The 21,528-nt window shown below is 42.3% G+C and overlaps 1 protein-coding gene across 1 annotated transcript in view; it reads left to right on the forward strand.

Moving 5' to 3' along the window:
* The window catches only part of LOC108678333, a 79,110-nt gene that overhangs the window by 47,246 nt on the left and 10,336 nt on the right, over positions 1-21,528 (forward strand). Inside the window, exons 4-13 of the mRNA XM_018166713.2 lie at positions 12,282-12,458; positions 12,813-12,910; positions 13,369-13,506; positions 13,976-14,083; positions 14,655-14,864; positions 16,736-16,840; positions 17,772-17,931; positions 19,085-19,374; positions 20,796-20,954; positions 21,440-21,524. Coding sequence (XP_018022202.1) covers positions 12,282-12,458; positions 12,813-12,910; positions 13,369-13,506; positions 13,976-14,083; positions 14,655-14,864; positions 16,736-16,840; positions 17,772-17,931; positions 19,085-19,374; positions 20,796-20,954; positions 21,440-21,524 — 1,530 coding nt within the window. The remainder of the gene's footprint in view (positions 1-12,281; positions 12,459-12,812; positions 12,911-13,368; positions 13,507-13,975; positions 14,084-14,654; positions 14,865-16,735; positions 16,841-17,771; positions 17,932-19,084; positions 19,375-20,795; positions 20,955-21,439; positions 21,525-21,528) is intronic.

The following is a 21,528-nucleotide window of genomic DNA, read 5'->3' on the forward strand; positions in this document are numbered from 1 at the left end:
CGATAACAACTTGATGGACCTTTGCTCTGCCCAGGCGTCGACCGCTTTTCTTCTGCAGTGGACGCAGTGCTTGTTCCGAGTCTGTCAATTGTAGGCCATGACGGACGCTCGCTGCTAACGAAATTATGTATTTTCGAAAAACGGCGTTCGCAGCAGACGAGGTTTGTTCCATGCCAGAGCTTGGCTCTGGTGAAAAATTGTCGTTGTGAAATTTTAGTCAGAGAATGGCGGTTCGGATTCAAGGAATAACTCGGCTATTATACACTTTTATATTTGTTGGATCCCGTTATCAGTTACAGATCAGAAGCCAAAATCGGCTAGAAGATCATTGAAAGAATTAATGTTGCAGGAGAGAATCACTGCCGTCTGCCATTATTGAAGCCTGCGCACTAAGTCTCACACCACTCGCGTATGAACGACAGTCGTGCGTTCGCTTTGGAATAAAGCACGTTTGCTGAGAGCCGCATTTGCCTCTTTTATTCGCCTAGTGGATATTTGCCTCGATAACTTCTCATAATATTCAGCCTGCGTCGTATGCTTAACTTAACTGAATGCCAGCATTAATCCATATTAATGCTGGTCTGGCCTTGACTTTTACGAGCGGGACTCGCATTTGTATTTCCTAAAAGTATTGGTAACAAAACTTTGAGCAAAGTTATAGAGTCCCCACTAACCATATTAATAATTCATGATAACAATTGTGACACACTCCACAGTGGCGAGCGTGTGGCGCCATGGCGAGCGAATGATGTAGTTAACACCTCGAGTGTTTTAATTAGCGTGTAGCTCAGGGACAGCGGCACTGCGCGAGTGTCGTATCACATATCCTATTGCTGCCATTATTCTTGTTGACTTTCTTTTCTCTCCGGCGCTCGGCAGCAGCACTACGCGGTTACTACGGTAGTAACCGCATTACAACACACAATTTATATCAATTTGTTGACGGTTGTTTCCTCCTATACTTTGATCCACTTCATAATTGCGGACGCAGATGGCACAACTTAGCCTATCTTATATCCCGAGCTCCTAGCGAGGCCGAAAGTCCTTTCAGCTTAACTCCTTCCCGGCCAAGTCCTGAAGTTAGGCTCGTATTTTAAGAGGCTGGTGTCGCCGGCGGAAGTATAGAGCCTACAAAACGGGGTGGTGAACAACTACATCAGTTCAAGAGGAAAATTAGGCCACGTAAATAAGCTTATCTTAATTGGAAGTTGGATTCATGTATCAGTATTGCAGTTTCCCATAAATTCGAGCGATGCGTGATGCAGACGCAATGCTTCATTATACTGGATAATTCAATGGATTCTTCTTGATTGAAATGGTTGAGATTCTATTCATATAAACATAGCTTCGCTAATGTTATCATGCAACATCTCTTCGCGGCCACTCCTATTACAAAAGGAGCTGTGTAGCGGCTAAACGTGAATTTGTGATCCATAACGTGCGGCGTGAATTGATATATGGTTGTTGGGTAATTTAATTTATAATACCGTGGCATTCTAGCGATCCTGCAAATATCGTTTGCTTAGGCAGGGATGGGTTCATTTATAAAATTGTTAGGGCAGCACTGAGACTTGTCTCATTTCTATGGTTTCCGTTTTAATGTAACTCGCTCGATAAATAAAAAAAACAGCAAAACGTTGTCTACGGATTAAATTTTTGGGTTTGGGCATGGAAATGTATGCTCACAAAACTGAACGAAGGACGTTTATCCGTGAAAAATAACGTTCCAAATTGTTATTTTACTGAACCGAGAATAGAGCTAATCCTACAGTGTAGGTACGCATTTTACTGTAGCAGTGTATCCGTGAAAAATAATTTTCTAAATTGTTATTTTTCGGAGCCGAGATTTGCAGCTAATCCTTTAGGTGCCGGTGTAGGAGGCGTGCTCCCTAAACGAAGATGCCGGTGCAGAAGACGTTTGTTTACAGTGAGGCACTAACAGGTCCTACCGAGGCTGCTGCACCAAAACAAACCGGGCGACGTGGCGGCGACGTGGCGACACATGTCCGCTGTGGACTGCCTGCGATGCCAGGAGGCAAGTCTTGTTTTGTAGACTGCTTGGGGCCTGAGCCTGCAGGCGCACGAAGTTTGCCTCGGTCAGGAGGAGGGTTAAGTTTTATAATGCAAGCACCGTTAAGCCTGGCATATTTATTCTGCATTTGGGTCAGGAGGCTGGTAATGTTTTTGTTAATGCAAGACGAGCGCCTGGGATGAATGCATTTTGATTGGCGATTGCGGGACTATCTTACGTATCTTTTGACTCTTAAGAGGTTATAGCGAGGTTTCATTACTGATGCTTCATGCTTGCATCCCTCTCTTTGTCGTATGTTTTATTTCATATTTATTTCGTCTAAGGAATTCCTGGCATTCACCAAACTACGGTACGCAGACCTTGCATCCCATGTTTTGGTGACGGATTCTGCAACCTTTTTTTCGGGACACGGATCCTGGACCCCTTGTTTGGGCTAAAGATCCTGTACCTTTGTCCCGGGCCTCAGACCTGCGCCCCTTGTCCCGAGCTCGGGTCTTGCCACAGTTAGACACGGTGGGGCGGGAAGCTTTAAAGGGGTGCGCTTGCCCTGGCTTCGCGGGCTCCCGAAATATCCCTTCGTGCCGCGGCGGTTGTAAAACTCGCCAAGTTGACGAAATGACTCGACTCGGCCTCTATTTTTGCTGATGGGATTCAGCAATATAGCACTATGCTATTAATGTGCAACTAATTGCTTATAGTTCACTATTTAGCATTTCTATTGTACTATGTTTCCATGATTCAAATATCACGACGAAAACCATTTAATTTTGTATTCGATAAATTAAACGCGCATGGGCGCTCTGAAGTGAGCCGTGCAGCCTCGCGCTTTTCGAAAATCCCTTCATAAAGTAGAGAATTAGCCGCTCTTTTCGCTTAATTAAAATACCACGAACGTAGTCCATCGTTTTAGCAATGAACTTCACATATAATGCGTACACGTTAACATATAATCACGTATTCAAGACGAAATAATTATTCACATCGGTTTTGGAACTTAGATCGGAGGAACGAACTTCATGTCGGTGCGTTTAATTCATCAAGTTGTGATTTTATTCCATGCATTCCAATATTAGGTTATTCATGGAAGATATCCTGATCGTTAAATTATTAAAAACCTGTAAGAATATTTTGGTAATTTGGAAGACGCTATAGCACCGTTTCATTTTCCAACTGACGAAGAAAGAACAACTTTTATTAATTTCTCGAAATCGACCCTGCCAATCCCATCAACACCGTGTTCAAACGACACATATTTGAGTAGTTGTGCTACCGTATTATGTCTCGTATTATGTCTGTCGGTATCGATTACCAAATTCGTTACAAGGTTTCACGTATAGTATCATTATTTGATTATTGGTCACATCATTGCAGCCCATCGTTGCGTATACCGTATATTGTGCATGTCAAATGCATACAAAATCCCCCGAATCCCGCACAACGGAACCATGAGCAGCAGGCATCGATTATAGCGTTGAGAAACAAGAGCGCTTTATTGACTTGGAATATAATTTTTGGTGATACTTCTTACATCGCATAGCGTTGAGAAACAAGAGCGCTTTATTGACTTGGAATGTAATTTTTGGTGATATTTCTTAAATCGCATAGCGTTGAGAAACAGGAGCGCTTTATTGACTTGGAATGTAATTTTTCGTGATACTTCTTACATCGCATCAGATATATCTGCCATCACTACTATGCTACATGTTCCTAATATTTGAAGAAATATGTCACAAATGTTTCTAGAGGTTTACAAATCTTCTTTCCTACCGTCAAGTTATCAAATGTCATGATTTTAACAAACGTTGTAGAAATGAATTAAAATCGTCAATAAACGTTTATTGTTGCGAATGCTTTGATGCTTGCAAGGCTCGTAAAATTATAACTTTCTTTAATATTTTCTTACTTACTTTCGTATATAAGTTATCATGCATACGTTCATGACGTGCATGTATTGTGATATGGTCACGCAGCGACAACATTAGAACCTGCATGAACATCAGACAACATCAGAACCATCTACCTGTCAGGAAGCTGCAGTATATCGTCACGCCTGCTATCTTCTATCATTTTCACCGGAATTTCATCCTTCCCCTGTTATCTCCTATCTGGTCTAACAGTATCTCTTTCGCCTTCAGCCCATACTCTCGTCTGCCACCTTCGCTCTCGTCTGCTTTCTCCCTCTATCTTGCCTGGCCCATTTCCCCTCGCCTGTAATATCTCATTTCGCTTCCCAACTCTCCCTTGGCCTGCCATCTCTCCAATCCTCTAACTCGGCAGCAGCATGCGCCGCGTGAATCGTCCATTCAGCATACATTTTACAGCGCCGCTCTCCATTACTCGCCTCCTCTACAAATTACTTCGCTTTCAACGTCCTATACGCAGCGGTATTGCTCGACTCTGCCTCTTTCTCGCCTTTGTATGCTGCTCTAATTAATTCAGCTTTTAGTGTAAACCCGGAAAGGGTTTTTAGTACAGCTACTATCTTGATCAAAATACGAGCCTTATGCTACATTTTCAACTAAGATTAACGTTCTATTTCCTTGATTCGACTCTAGATGCAAAGCAGACGCGCGTCAAGAGTGCTCCCTAGTTGAGGCTCCGTACAATTGTTTTTCTTATCTCAGTAAGTTGTGCTCGCGGGGCCCGGTTGTTGTGTTAGTTTTGGCGCCCCTCGTATTACCGACACATGTAGCGACGCTCTGTTCCTCTTTATTTTGTGTTGCTTTTTACCGGCGCTAGCCCAGCCGAGAACGGCAACAGCTGTTGCGAACGAGCCACTGACATGGCTGCGTAACAGGCGTTCGTTCGTGAGGAAAGAGCTGGGCAGGAAGAATGCTTTCACCGCCCTTGTGATGTTTAGACTACATTCTTGGTGGCAAATCCAGCGTGTAAATTGTGAAAGATTTTTCATTTTGATATCAAGTTCAGAGGGACAGTTTTATTTCATATCTACCGTTATGTTTTTGTCCTTAGAAGGTCTCGGAAATTGAGGTTCTCGCACAGTATTCCAAAATAAGAAACAATTTGCAATATTTTGAGTTTCCTTAATATTGTATGAAATATTTGTAGACTTGGAAGTGGATGCGATAATTGAGGAGCAAAAAAAAATGACGAAAGAGAGTGGTTAAGAGGTGCAGAGAGAAAAGATAAAGGACAAAGAAGGACGGTATGTAGAAGGACGATGTAAATAGCATTGAGGAAAGAGATAAGGATGAAGAAGGACGATTAATGTGCAGAAAGAAGTGGTAAAGAATGAAAGAAGAACTAAAAAGTGCCGAGAGAAAATATACAGGTTAGAAAGAGTAGAGTGTAGAAGGAGAGGGTAGAAACACTCGGTTGAATTGAGCTCTGTTTGCCGTTGAGGTTGGCGGTACCACGCTTGTGCATGCGAGGCTCGGCCGCCTTCCCTTTTTATTCGCCCGCCGCAAACTTGAACGCAACGAATACGCGTGAAGATTGCGCTCGCTCAGAGCGTGCTTGCGTAGCCTGGTATTTTTTAGCCGCTTTGTGTTGCTGTATTTTGCAGCCACGTCGTGTAGTGCGTGCTCGCGTAGCCGGGTCTTTTTTAGCCGCTTTGTGTTGCCGTATTTTGCAGCCACGTCGTGTAGCCGAATCGTGCTGCCATGTTTAGTAACCGCGCCTCATAGCCGTCGTGTTACCGTAAACGAAATCGCATCGTGTTTTTTTTTCGTGTCTGAATTGTGCTGCTGTCTCGTGTTTCGTAACCACGTCGTGTTTTGTTTTGTCCCGAATTATGCTGCCATGTTTCGTAACTGCGTCTTGTGTTTTATAGCCGCATCGTGCTGCCATGTCTCGTTTTTAAGAAACGTCGCTTGTTACGTTTCGTACCCGAATTATGCTGCCATGTTTCTTAACCGCGTCTTGTTATGTTTTATCGCCGCATCGTGCTGCCATGTCGTGTGAAGTCGCATCGTGTTGCCGGGCAATGCGGCTACGGAGCAACCCACGCCAGGCGAGCACGCGAACTTAGCTCACAAGAAGCCAGGCTTTAGGTAGTTCTCCTACAACGTGTTTACTAGTGAATTTTATAGTTATTGAAATGGGTCATGCTTTCTTTCTTTTTTAATTAATTCCTTCCACCTTTAAATTTCTTACCTACTAAATACTTGTGAAAAATGTTAATGTATCAGTGTCAAGTGTTATGTGTGTTTTTTTTCTTCTATCAATATTATTTTCCTAATTTTTTTGGCAGCATGAATCTTTAATTTCTATTTAACAGATCTATGAACCGTTAAAATCTGCAACTAATTCTATTGCTATTCCATAGATCCGCTAATTGCTATTGAGTTTTTGCAATCTTTAAAAGTATTTAGTCCACGACGTGAACGGGTCTCTAGACGTAAAACCTTCTCATGGCTCGCTCTCAGTTTCCTCCGCCTCGTCTCGCGTTATTGCGATTTAACGGCAAAAACTGAACCAAAAGCTGCAATCATCGACGGAGGGCACGAGATCACGCCATTTTTGCTCATCGAAGCTCGCGATGAAGCCTTATTTTAGATGCGGCGGCGTACGGCCCAAAACTTTAGAAGGCCCAGTGCTCAGAGGTACAGTGATCGTAAGTTCCAGCATTCGATCATTTGCTTGATTTTTTTTACCTTAATAATAGTGGGAATAATAAAAGCTTTTGAATTTAATTGTTAATTTTGTTATATTCTTCTTGCTCTAATTTTTACGCTCCAAAAGAGATCGTAAGTTCATCAGCCAATCATTGACGGCCTTTCAAGCAAAATCCACCAATAATAGACAAGAAAATAGAGCGCAAGTACTTACGTTCACTTAGCGAATTTTGAAAGTATGGCCCCAAGTTGGGCTACTGACAAAGGAAGTTTAACTAAGTCCTGCAGTGCACGAGTCTTTGAGGTACATGAAAATAATACAGCATGCAAACAAGAAGAAACATGCCAATTCATCGATAGTCACAAGAGGAAGAGAGATGAGTGAAGGTCAAGCCACGGTTGAGTCACTTATCTCCGTCGATAATTCGATGCAAAAATTATACTCGAGTCTCGGGTTCCCACACACCCATACACTGCAGTTGCTGCCCCGTACGTTGTTCAACAGGATGCTCATGGGAACACGTAACTTGTTGAAGGTCGACCTAAAACGGCTTCAACTTCGTAAAGAATGCATGCACTTGAGTCAAATCAATTGCATGCAGCTACTCATGATGACCTAGGAGCGTGCGATGTTAATGACCATAGAACCTACGAATCTCAAATTGTTTTATTGTGTCCGGTGCCAATCAGGCGTCTCATTCTATTCATTATAATTATATTCTAAGATTAGATAATCTGCAATTGAGACGTTTTATTCACTAGACGTGGTAGAGATTGATGGAAAAGTACTAGACCCTGAGCCAGCATGGACAACACGTGACACATCATCCAATCAAGACCTCAGTAGTGGGCGGAAGTCGTGATTCTATAAAAGGGCTGGGAACCTTCGTAAGGCCCCCAGTAACTAACTAGCACGTCGCCATGTAACAATTGAGTTACTCCGACCTAACGGTCGGCGACTTAACTATATATATATACCTGTACTGTATCTCTCGTGTATCAACACCCCGTATCAAGATAACTCTTGACGGTGTTGATACACGATAGCCATCTGTCAAGATAACTCTTGACAGATGGTGTCTTACTTATCCCTCACTCCATTAGTCAAGGAATTCCTGTCCTCAGATATAAACTATAATTAATCAGTCAGGTGGCGCTTAATATCGCCGCCTTACAATTGCGGCCTACTCTGTGCAACGGTAGGAAATTGACCTTTAATTTAATGTCTATTCTCACCTTAGAATGGCATTGCTGTGGTAATGTCTGACGTTGAGAAATATTGAACAATAGTTAACTGATGTGTGAGAAAATTAGTTCTCTTTACGATCGAGGCTGACCAATAGACCATTGGTCAGCCGTTCACTTTCGATATCACACGTCACACTTACTAATGTGATTTATATCATATTTATCGTCATTTGTTTCGAGGGATTTCGAGCATCATAAGCCATTCTAAACCTTCTTTAACCCAAAATATATTATAAAAATATAACTCAGTACTCACTGCGCAGTGAGTGACAGAGAGCGCATTTTCTCGTCGACGAAAACTTGAGGTCACGGACGGACAGACAGACAGACAGACGGACATGGCGAGCACAATAGTGCATTTTTCCATGAATGAGAAAATGCGCTAAAAAGAGTGCACTTTAATCTATAATATTTAATAAGAGTGAAGACTGTGAAGTTAATATTGGACGAAATAAATGTAAACATTTTCTTCACCAGCAACCGCGAAGTATATACTTTCGCGTGAATTTGTAACTACGAGTATTCATGCTGATAGAAATTTGCTACGTATTGATTCGAATGCTATAAAATTTTTGCGGCCGCCTAATTCACTTCGTTTTCGCGGCTGTAAAATGTACTTGAATCATCATAAGACATTACACAGAATTTCAGGTTCTGTTGTTTGGACTTCATTCGACATCAACAAACGCTTAATGATGCATTGCCTTTTCCCTATCCATGGATAATTATTGTTTTGCAATATTTAGTGAGCAGGCCTTTGATGTGCCCTTTTTGATTCGTCGCAGGCCTTTTTTGATTCGTCGATTCGTCGTCTCAATTGCTGCGGCGGTTCACTGTTACGTCAAAATCCAGATAAATCCGGGACATTAACTACATTATTAAGCTCAAAGTTTAATTCTTGAAAGAATTTCAATAACGCATTTTAAAACAATAAAGAGCAACAACGGAAAATATTTGTCATTAGGGTGTGTGCTTTGGGTACCAGTCATAGTTGCTTCATTCATTATTTATTTTGGTAGGCAGTACTCTGTAGTGAATGAATGGACGACGCAATCTATTGACTGCCGTTATAAGCGCGTTGTGTATGCCTGTTCTCTGTTGCCTAGCAACAAGAACCGCGACCGCCATAGAAACAGCAGCATCTGCCGCGCACAAACTGCTCGAGTATCAACATCAGCAGCGTAAATAACCTAATGAACAATAACCAGAAAAAAACAACTCCAATAAACGAAGTAGCCTTGTCGCAGCAATAACTCACAGAGATGGAATGGAGATATGAGAATGACGACACCAAATGCCCCATTTCTGGGATTCATTCTGCGTCGCCTTGCCTTCTTGCTCCGACACGAGCGCTGCCAATCTAATAAAAGAAACGGGTAGTTGAAGCTAAGTAGAGGAGGAGGAGGAGAAGGAGGGGGAGGAGGAGGAGGGGGTTTATGAGTAGAATTTACTAGAACGTCGCAAGGAGAGCGGCAGCCAAGCCGGCAGAAGCGACAGCTGTTACTTAGACGAACGCTTGCGATCGCCGCCGAGCTGTCTGCCGCATCCCTTATAGTCAAGTGCGACTATATCAGGCAGACTGTCATCCACCCTCCTCCCCTTACACTGTTTTCTTACCGCCCCCCTCATCATCCAACTACCTCTCTCTCTCTCTTCCACTCCTTGCTTCTGTTCGTTGTGAGAAAAACACTCTTGATTTAATTTATTGGTTGCGCTTTAAGGTTGTTGGCTGTTCAGCCTGTTCTCTAAACAACGGGATGTGCTTCCCAGTGAACACATAAATATTCTGTAGAGCGATCGCGTTTATAGCAACTTCTAAATCTATACTGTGAACCCAATATCTCTGTTACAATTAGTGCTTAATGCAAAACAAGCTAGGCGTAACTTCTCTTTGCGAATAGTTTTCATGGGATTTTTCAAGATTCTCAAAGAAATTACACCTTTAGTACCGCGGAAGCCTCAAGCGTAAAGCATTTTGGATGCCGATTGAATTAAAACTTAAAACAAAAACCATCGAACATGATCGAAGTAATCTCCATTCTTTTCATTTGCTGTCAAAAGATTTTGAATGATTCTTACCTCATGGCATCCCAGTACACTCTGTACACTGTGAGTTATTCAGCGGCAATTCAAGTGTTTACCTATAAAGGGAATTAACTTATTTGTGACTTAGCTATTTGCAAGTGCAACAGAGTCCGATGAGAGTTCTGCGGTGACTTCGCTCGTATGACGACTGGCAGTAGGGAAATAATTAACAATTATGCTGTGCTCGGTGGAGACGAAGTGCGTGATTGCGTGTGTACGGCAATGGTGCGCTCGATGCGTATTGCGTGCGCACGGTAATGGTGCGCTTCCCGTGCGTTAAAGCCAGGGCCTCCCGTGCCTTAAAGTCAGGGCCTCTCTTGCCTTAAAGTCAGGGCCTCCCGTGCCTTGAAGTCAGGGCCTCTCGTGCCTCAAAGTCAGGGCCTCCCGTGCCGTAGAGTCAGGGCCTCGCGTGCTTTAAAGTCTGGGCCACCTGTGCATTAAAGTCAGGGCCTCGCGTGCCTTAAAGTCAGGGCCTCGCGTACCTTAAAGTCTGGGCCTCGCGTACCTTAAAGTCAGGGCCTCCCGTGCCGTAGAGTCAGGGCCTCGCGTGCCTTAAAGTCAGGGCCTCCCGTGCCTTAAAGTCAGGGCCTCCCGTGCCTTAAAGTCAGGGCCTCCCGTGCCTTAAAGTCAGGGCCTCCCGTGCCTTAAAGTCAGGGTCTCCCGTGCCTTAAAGTCGTGCTGAGACGTGGTGACGTGCTCGTGCTTTGGTTCGATGTCTTTCTCGCCTTTTAATGTGGTTTACATTCGGTTCAAAGTTATTTATAGTTCCATGTTGTTCTAAATTTTAGATTAAATCGATCAGCAGATACGTTAACTCCCGGCTGATTCTAGCAGCTGAGTTGTCTTGACCAGCAGCGCCATGCTTAAGTTACAAAGAATTTATACCGGTGCATTTTAATGGAGCAATGAGACGCTACACATCAACTTAATAGACAGATGTTCTATCACTAGTTATTAGGCTAGAGAATCTGTTATTACTTTATTATTAATAATATTAAAAAGTCCATGATATTGAAACCTATACCAGGCACGAGCAGTGCAAGCGTATCTGGACGAGTTTTATTACATGATGATTAATTCTTTTATGGTATATGTTGTGTTACTTGTGTATTCATGTATTAAACAATTCGCTCTACGTTACGCTTGAACCAAGTGGGTCTCCAAAAATTGACACCAAAGCATCATTCATACGTACCTATCTTGTTACTAGGACGAATAATGACCATAGGATCCATCGATTTAAATTTTAATTTCTTTAGTTTAAGCTAGCTAATTCTACCGTCCAAATATGTTTGTATGTTCGTACTGGTCTTGATAAGTTAAGTACTAATCCTAGTGTCTGACTGTCTGCACTGCAGGCGAGCAGAGACAACGTTGGCAGAACTGATAGCCTTTCTCTAAATGATGAACTAGAACTAGGAACTAGAGTTCAGGATGAGTGAAGTTCCTATTGTGTTGTTTTACAGGGACTAGCAGCAACGTGTACAGAACTGATTGCATCTCATTAAATGATGAACTAGAACATGCGTTATGCTGTTATTGATGAGTAAAGTTTTTCTTGTGGTGTTACAGGCGCTTGCAGCACCGTGTACAGAACTAATGGTACTTCTGCTATTATACGTCATTTGCTGAGGTTAGGTTCAAGCCAGGAACAAGTTCCTATGGCGACAATCACATAGGGTGGTTAGGTTAGGGTTGATTAGGGTAAGGCAAAGTTAGTTCAGGTTAGGTTAGGAAAGGTTAGGATAGGTTAAGTTAGGTTAGTTCTTGTTGGGTTATGTAAGGTTAGGCAAGGTAAGGTTAGGTGAAGTAGGGTTAGGTGAGGTAGGATTAGGTTAGGATAGGTTAGGTTAGGATATGTTAGGCTGTGTTCAGTTCGGTTAGGTTAGGATATGTTAGGCTGTGTTCAGTTCGGTTAGGTTAGGGTTTTTTGGCTAGGTAAAACTAATTTAAGATTGTTTTGATTGTTACTAATGTAAGATTGTTTTGACTAATGTAATTTGTTACTAATGTAAGATTGTTTTGTAAGATAGTAACACTAATGATACACACAGGAAAAGGCCACAATTGGGGGATTGCTGTGTGTCGTAGGAAATGTGTGGCAAGAAGAAGAAGAGAGAAAAAGAAAAAAAAAGTAAAAAAAAAGTTTAGCGGCTGATCTGGTTTTGTGGTGTTACAGGCGCTAAGAGCGACGTGTACAGATCTAATGGGAGTTTTGCTGTTATTAACTGTTATCCTAAGTTATCAATAGCAGCATAACTGTTATCAATAACAGTTATGCTGTTTAGGACAGTTATGCTGTTATTGATGATTAAAGTTCTTGTTTACTTGTGTTACAGGCGCCAGCAGCGACGTCGGCGCGACGCTGACGCGGCTCTGCATGCGGCACAAGGAGCTCATGGCGCGCGTCTGGGCCCTCACTGCCTGCCTCCTGGACTCAACGGTCCAGCCTCTACAGGCACGGCTGGACGACTGGAAGAAGACTACAGCCGTGCTGGACCGTGACCACACTAAAGGTACCACAGCCGTGCTGGACCGTGACCACACTAAAGGTAGCACAGCCGTGCTGGACCGTGACCACACTAAAGGTACCACAGCCGTGCTGGACCGTGACCACACTAAAGGTACTACAGCCGTGCTGGACCGTGACCACACTAAAGGTACCACATTTGAACCAACAATGTTGCACTTTGGTTCACACAATATTCATTGTGTATGCATTCTATCTACGTATATCTCTAATGAGTTGCAATGCATCTTTAGGCTTACATAATAAATTATTTATATATTATTATATAAATACATATATATATAAGAAATGTATTATTATTATTATATTATATTATATTAATATTTTTATTGTGTTGCAGAGTACAAGAAGGTGAGGTCGGAGCTCAAGAAGAAGACGGACATGGTCAGCCGTCTGCACAAGAAGGCCAAGAAGTCCAACAAACCTCAGACAAACAAAGTGAGTGCCCACTAACTGCCCCTTTAAAGGACTAGAATTTGCATTTTTTGATGTCCTGGTGACGTGTTATTTCCTTAATAATTAATTGTATAGGAAAATTAGCGTCTCCAAACACCGGTGGCGGTGTGTGGGAACATGGCGGTGGGCCTTTAGGATGTAGTGTTATGTTGTTGTTGTAAGGTAATTATGGTAGAAGATAATAGGGTTATGTTAGATGATCAGAGGGATGGATGGATTATGTTCGATGACCGTAGGATTATGTTAGATGATCATTAGGATATGTTTGAAGATAATAGTGTTATGTTAGAATATCCTAGGTTATGTTAGAATATCCTAAGATTATGTTAGATGATCATAGGGATATGTTATATGGTCCTGAGGTTATATTAGAGAATCCTAATGTTATATTAGAAGATCCTAAGATTATATTAGAAGATTCTCACTGCCGGTTGCCGCAGATCCTGGCGGCGGGGGTGGAGGAGGTCGTGTCGGGCTTCACGGCCCTCAGGAACGCAGAGCGCGCGGCCCTCAAGCGCGTCCTGCTGGAGGAGCGGGGCCGCTACTGCCTCTTGGCCGCTGCCATCACGCCCGTCCTGGTGGGTGCTGGAGGGTGCCCAGGGTGCTGCTGGAGGGTGCCCAGGGTGCTGGAGGGTGCCCAGAGTGCTGCTGGAGGGTGCCCAGGGTGCTGCTGGAGGGTGCCCAGGGTGCTGGAGGGTGCCCAGGGTGGTGCTGCTGGAGGGTTCCCAGGGTGCTGCTGGAGGGTGCCCAGGGTGCTGCTGGAGGGTGCCCAGGGTGCTGCTGGAGGGTGCCCAGGGTGCTGTGTGGAGTGCTGCTGCTGGTGTACTTGCACATGCGCTCCCTAAACGCTTCATTTCATAATTTTTTGATACTTGAAGAACAAATTCCACCCAAATATTATATGTACATGAATTGTGGTAATAAGAATTATTTTTTTTTAATATGAAAGTTCCTAAATTCGGTTTTACTCTCATTTCCTTGAGTTATTAAGTAAGTACCTACATCAATTTAATTCTAATGTATTCTTCACTATCATGTATGCACCAGCGGGAGGAGGTGGGCCTGGTGGGGGTGCTGACGCAGGTGCAGGACGTGCTGCAGCAGCTCAAGAAACACGTCGACGACCGCGGCGTCTTGCCCCCGACGTCGGAACAGGTGAGACTTTTTTTGAGACTTTTAACGCAGGCTTCACTGTTATTAGTCTATATGTTGTGTGATATTGTGCATCAACTGTGTTGCAGTGCAATATTATGACAAATTGGGGGTTTTTCAGTTAGGCCGCTGATGCGTGATGCAGTGTCACTCTGACTCCAATATCAGAGCTGTAACACAGTCTATACTTTAAACTCGTTAAATGCATTAAACCATTTAAAAACCATTATATAAGGATTTTTCATGGTTTAAAACCATGGGTTTAAATAAAATGCGCCGTTACACTAAATGCATCATCAGCATTGTCATTTGAAGATCAGTTTACTTAACCGTTAACGTAGGTATTGGGAAATCAGTGAACTAGTCGTGAAATTTAAGAGTTAGGCTTTAGTGAAGGATTGTCACTAAATTAAGCTCAATTGATTAGTTTGATTAATTGATTAATATTAAGCACAGTTTTTTCCTTCCTAACTTATGGGTCGAACTTTCTTGATATGTAACTCTTGATTAGGTTGTGTTTTCTCTTATCGCAGTGAATGAATTGTTTGCGTCAAAGGCATATTTGTGCGTGCAGCTGCTGCTGGGTGCCAAAGACGCGTCATCTGAGGCAGGCGTGTCGTGGCAGACGCCGCCATCATCTCCCTCATCACTGTCTGGGTCCCATCGCTCCTCCCTCACCTCCATCACCTCCAGCGCCGCCGCCTCTCACCTCCCTCACGCCGGAGGTCTGCTCGGTCTCGGGGGGTCTCCGTCTCACCACGGCCGCAGTCGCTCAGCGAGTCAGGTCAGCTTGCAATTATTTAATTATTTTTTGCAGGTAATTATTTACTGGTTATTATTATTTTATTTATTAGTTATTGTTTTTCAATTATCGCCCGTCAAATGCTGACTTGAGATAACCAAAGTTCGTCAAGCTTTTGCTGTTGGTTATTTGTTTTTTCAATTATCGCCCGTCAAATGCTGACGTGAGATCACCTAAGTCCGTCATGCTTTTGCGCTTCTTTGTCAAGTTTAGTAAAAAGAAGCGAGTGAAAAATTAATTGTTTCTTTACATAAGTTTATATACATCCCCCAGCACAATAATTGTTTATATGCATCCCAATCCCTCTCGAAATTCTGGTGGGAAAATGAAGTTTTTGATTATCACTTAATGCCGCTAGTCAGTTTATGATAGGTTCTTGATTTGTAGCTTCACTTTTATGTTGTCGTATGAATAATTTAGGTGTACGGTAGCAAGATTTAGGCCGACAGCTTCTGATCTCTGAGAATGGTAAGTGTATTGCACAATTGATGTCTGTCGCAACTCGCACGAATGCCTTCAAGTAAACAATTTGCCTTTAGATGATCGTTATTTTTTGTTCGCTTATGTTTATATTACATGTCGAATATATGTTTTGCTTATGTTATTTTCAATATTTTTTTTTTCATTTATTAGGAACTGATGTGTTCTAGGAAGGAAAATAGTTTAAAAGCTTAAAACAACACAACCCGTAAACAAGCTTTAAAAGCTTGTTTACGCTCGGAGACAGCCAAAGGAGTCATTTAATCCCGACTGCCTCCTCTCAACCGTAAAACTGGCGAGGGATCTGTAATAATCTGGGTACTATTTCTTGGAAATCCGGCGGGCCAATGATTTCTCTTTACGGAAGAATCAACAGCCGTGAATATTTAGGAATTTTGGAGGACCAAGTTCATTCAACGGTTCAAGCTCTGTTTACGGAGGGGAACGCCATCTTTCAAGATGATAATGCCCCGGTCCATACAGCTGGAATTGTTAAAAAATGGCTCGAGGAACAATTTAATGAAGTTGAGCATCTCATTTGGCCAACACAATCACAAAACCTGAATATTATCGAGCATATATCTTTGATTTTGGAGATACAAGTCAGAAGTCAATTCCTGCCGCCATAGTCTTTAAAAGAGCTGGAGGGAATTTCATCGGAAGAATGGATTGAAATCCCTTCGAATACAATTCACAAATTGTATGAATCAATACCTCGGAGAATTGAGGCTGTAATTGCCGCAAAAAGTTGAGCTAAATCAGAAAGTATAATATATTTTGAGGATTGCTCAAGTGTTTCCCTTATTTTGTCTATCCTCTGTATATACTGGTCCATTTTTAATTATCTCCACCAATTTATTTTATTATTTTTGTTTGTGTTTTAGTGACATCATTTAGAATTTTGTGTTTTCATAAATGTTGCTTGCTTACTTTTTATTTTGGTTCACAGAGTTAGTTACACAGTTAGTCAACTTGAGTTGCAAAATAAATGCACTCAAGCATTTATTATTCAGAAATGCCTGATAATTTCAATTCTCGTGTACTTTTGACATGAAAGCCTGGTTGAGTTCATTCGGCACTCGTATTTGTTTCGTACCAAATTATTTTGATTAAATTTTGTCCTTTTTTATTTGTTGCACCAAATCTTTTAGGCACGTCACTTGGTTGATGTTTAGCTGTTCTTATCACATTCTTGCATGTTCTTGCAAATGCATATATATCCAGGCTTGAGTAATTTTATGCCCACCTCTACTTTTATTTATTTTGTGCCCACCTGTGATTCCTAGTTGATGTTGTACCCACGTGTTTTGAAGTTATACCCACCTTTGTTGATGTTGTACGCACCTGTGTTGATGTTGTGTATGGTTGTGTAGAGCGGTGGTCTGGTGAGCGTTCGCTCTCAAGACTCTGGCTTCACTTCACAAGACGCTCTTCACCGCCACACCATCTCGGGTTCTTCCCTCGCTACTGCCCTTCAGGTACCGTCTCACCTCCCTACAGGTACTGCAAGACCCCCTACAGGTACTGCAAGACCCCCTTGCAGTAACTGTCAGACCCCCTTCAGGTGCTGCCAGACCCCCTCCAGGTACTGCAAGACCACAAATTACTTAATGCCAGGCCCCCTTCAGGCACTGCAAGACTTCCCTGCAGTTACTGGCAGACCCCCTTCACTTACTACTAGACCCCCTTCAGGGCACTTAGAATCTACTTCAGATACCCCTTATTGTCAGACCTCATTTCGCAGATTGATTTCGCTGTCTCGCGCGGGGATTTGAACCTATCAGTACTTAGGTTCAGATTCTTCAACTCAATGAGCTTTATTGAGCTCGAAACTCGAGTCTTTTATGTCTACAGGACGCAAAGCTTCACATAATGTATCTTTTGCGTACAGGTCCAAAGGGTAAGATGCCAAAATGTTGTTAGGAACAAAAGCTTAGGTTATCTCAAGTTTCTGACAGATCTGAGAACAGGTAAGAGAGAGCTATGGCAAAGTAGCTTTGTCATGAAAGAAGTATGGAGTAATCTTACTCGAAATAAATGTAACGAGGACAAATTGAATTGAATATGCGTTTATGCATGCCTTCAGCACTCGAGATAGTCGCTCTTTTAAGATAAGCAATATATCAAATTGACTTGAAAAGATATACTACATCTTTGACCGATTGAAACGGAACTGAAGACAAGGAATCGCCAGAAAAAAGTTTCATAATATACTCAATATGCGCTTCTTGGCTTCTTAATTTTTGCTTACTTGATTACTCAAATGTTACTCCCCTGATTACTTAATTTTTGCTTACTTATATTTCGTTTTCATTTACTTTATTTCTACTTACTTCATTATTTTAATTTTTGCCTACTGGATTGCTTAATATTTTTCCTTTTTAATATTAAAATTTTTGTGATGTACAGGCCTCGCGGGTGTCAGATATCTCGAGCCTATCTCAGCCGTCCAGCCTGAGCAGCAATGACGGACCAGCCAGCCTCCCTCCCCACCCCGCCCCCACGGACCTGTCCTCCCCCCCCACCGACGGGGTACATGCGCCCCCACCCAAGCACCACCACCTCGCTGGTAAGAAGCTACGAGTCTCCTCTTAAATATCATTGATTACAATTAATTATTGCCTAATAAATGAAAATAAATCAATATGTGATAAATTAAAATTGATACTTGCCTAATAAATGTAAATGAATCCTTTTCAAGCTACGTGCCCTCTCTAACAAATCATTGTCAAAGAAGCTCAATCATTAATTCATTATCAAATAAGCTAACAAGTTCTAGTTTTCTTCAAATAATGCGTGTTACGGGCACATGTTGAGAATTTGAGATCATTTTTTACTGAATAATTGATATTTTAATCTGCCGCTTTTGTTCTGCAATTATTTATTATGATCATCATACTATTCTGTACCTATCTTAGTTATCATGATCATCATACTATTCTGTACCTATCTTAGTTATTATGATCATCATACTATTCTGTATCTTAGTTATGATCATCATACTATTCTGTATCTTAGTTATGATCATCATACTATTCTGTATCTTAGTTTTTATGATCATCATACTATTCTGTATCTTAGTTATGANTGTCCAGGGGTATATTTCAATATGTTTAACCTCACTTGATTGCGAAATAGGCCAGGTTTACTGTCCCGTTGTCCAGGGGTGGACTTCAATATGTTTACTCTCATTTGATTGCGAAATAGGCGAGGTTTACTGTCCCGTTGTCCAGGGGTATATTTCAATATGTTTAACCTCACTTGATTGCGAAATAGGCGAGGTTTACTGTCCCGTTGTTCAGGGGTATATTTCAATATGTTTACCCTCACTTAATTGCGATTTAGGCGAGGTTTACTGACGAACTCGCGTAATCTACTGTCTACGAATTACCTAGTGGATTTGTTTTTATGCTATGGAGATTTGTTAATGAAAGGGTCGACTATTTTTTATTATTTGCGGACATCTGGTGAGCTATTTGCCAGGTAAAATTGTCAGCGCGTTTCTGTAAAATTAATTTATTACATTTCACGTGATTAGTACTCAGTAACAGTCAACTGACATAGTTGTTACTAAGTAATAAGTTAATAACATAGCAATAACTTACCAGTATGTAATAATTGCTGTGTTGTTTGATTGCGTATATTTTTCTAATCTTTAGGCCATAATTTAGATTTATTAATTAAGAAGAGCTTAAGAATTGATTAAGAGATTCTCTGTGCAGCTTACGAGAAGTCACACGTAAGGGAGCGTCCAGCCCTGGGTCCCAACACCTTCACCCTGCCAAACCCGTCGACTACGGGGGGCATCCGGGGACACGTGGGGGCTGTTGATGGTCTTGATGGGGGCAACAATAATGGAGACAGAAGTCCAGTGAGCGCTGGTGTCAGCAGCAGCAGCAACAGTCAGCAGGCACAGCAGCACACAGCCACCATCAGCAGGAGGTCGTCTCGCTCGTCCCTCCTCCACTTCCATCACTCCAACTCCAACAGCCAAGAGAGCATCAACAGTCAGGTGCCCTACTGGTGCTAATTGGTGCCTTACTGGTGCTTATAGGTGCCTTAGTGGTGCTAATAGGTGCCTTACTGGTGCTTATAGGTGCCTTACTGGTGCTTATAGGTGCCTTACTGGTACTTATGGTGCCTTACTGGTGCTTATTGGTGCCTTACTGGTGCTTATAGGTGTTTTACTGGTGCTTATAGGTGTTTTACTGGTGCTTATAGGTGCCTTAGTGGTGCTAATTGGCGCCTTAGTGGTGCTTATAGGTGCCTTACTGGTGCTTATAGGTGCCTTACTGGTGCTTATAGGTGCCTTAGTGGTGCTTATAGGTGCCTTACTGGTGCTAATAGGTGCCTTACTGGTGCTCATAGGTGCTTTACTGGTGCTTATAGGTGCCCTACTGGTGCTTATAGGTGCCTTAGTGGTGCTTATAGGTGCCTTACTGGTGCTAATTGGTGCCTTAGTGGTGCTTTTAGGTGCCTTACTGGTGCTTAGGTGCCTTACTTTTGCGTACATATGCCTTACTGGTGCTAATTGTTGTCGTACGTACTGGTACTTACAGGTACTGTACTGGTGCTTATAGGTGCTGTACTGGTGCTCATAGGTGCCTTACTGGTGCTTATACTTGAACTCATTTGAAGAGGTGCTTATAGGTAACGTGTATGCCATACAGTCTTCACAGGCGCCTATAAGCTTGCTTGCAGGTGCCATGCAGGTTTTCACGTCAACCCGATTCTTATCATGCACCAGTCTCAATTTGTCTGAGACTTGATGCAGACTTGATACGAAGAAATATCTCTTTGTTCAGCCCAAGGCTCTGCCCAAATGAGCGCTTTTATACTTTGTAAATAAGTTTGTTCACATCAACAATTGAGCAATTCGTCAGCCTTTTGTTTTTAAAATAACTTCAAATTCTTCATCTTGAAATTAGGTCATGAAGGTTCTAAAAACTAAAAAATCACCAAGACCATCGGTTCCTACCATTGTCACATGATTTATTACACCGTGTGACTAGGATTTGCATGTACCAATATACAGACATTGATATAAATCAATTGCTAGCTGAACCCATAGTGTACTTTGTCTTATTGTGTCTTGTGTCATTTGTAACATTCCGTCCTTGTTATCTGTAATAATATGTTGTGCTGTATGTTATTAGGCCTTGTTATAATTTTTTATATGTTATTGTGCTGCATGTTATTGGGCCCTATTATAATGTAACCTGTGTAATTGTGCCGTGTGTTATTGGGCCCTATTATAATGTGTCTTGTGTAATTGTGCCGTGTGTTATTGGGCCCTATTATAATGTGTCTTGTGTTCTTGTGCCGTGTGTTATTGGGCCCTATTATAATGTGTCTTGTGTAATTGTGCCGTGTGTTATTGGGCCCTATTATAATGTGTTCTTGTGCCGTGTGTTATTGTCAATTTTATTTCAGTCGAGCTGCGCGAGTGGCGTGCGCAGCAAACCTCCGCTGCCGAGTCGCTGCTCGTCGCTGGAACGTCCGGCGCTGCCCGAGAAGAAGCCCTCCAGCAGCAGCAGCAGCAGCTTCAGGCAACGTCTCCCTCTGCACCATCTTCTTCATCACCACCACCAGGTCAGCGATGCCATGTGGCCGTTGAACAATACAATGTGGCCAACAATGTTACATGTACAATGTGGCCGTTAATAATTGTACAATAATGAAATTTTAATCTCTGCGCCACCTCCTGCACCTCTGGCTTACTATCATAACGTCCAAGTCGTTTATAATAATAATAATAATATTTGTATGGCGACTCAAAAGCAGTAATGTTGCAGCTTCTGCACTCAATTTGGTCAAGCTACGTGCGAGACTAGTGCACTCATCACATGTACGGCTATTTCATTTCCGTTATTTCCATGTGCCACAGTTTTTAAACTACTGATGTGCTCATTACTATAAGTTCATCAGTTAAAATTAATTAGTTCTGGAATTCACGTGTCGCAGATTCGTATCTGCAGAGGTACTAGTAACTTTTAGAATTTGTTTCAAAATGAATAGTTTCTAGAAGATCTTTTTACTTAACGTTAGGTTCCACGTTAATTTTTGTTGTGCCGCAGAACAAGAGCAGCGGACAGGAGGGCTCTAGCGAGCCTCTGGAGCCCCCGTCGGTGCCGGACTTCAACAAGGCGCCGCCCGACATGAGTGA

This window comes from Hyalella azteca, unplaced genomic scaffold (assembly GCF_000764305.2).
Source record: "Hyalella azteca isolate HAZT.00-mixed unplaced genomic scaffold, Hazt_2.0.2 contig12479, whole genome shotgun sequence".
Lineage (NCBI taxonomy): Eukaryota > Metazoa > Arthropoda > Malacostraca > Amphipoda > Hyalellidae > Hyalella > Hyalella azteca.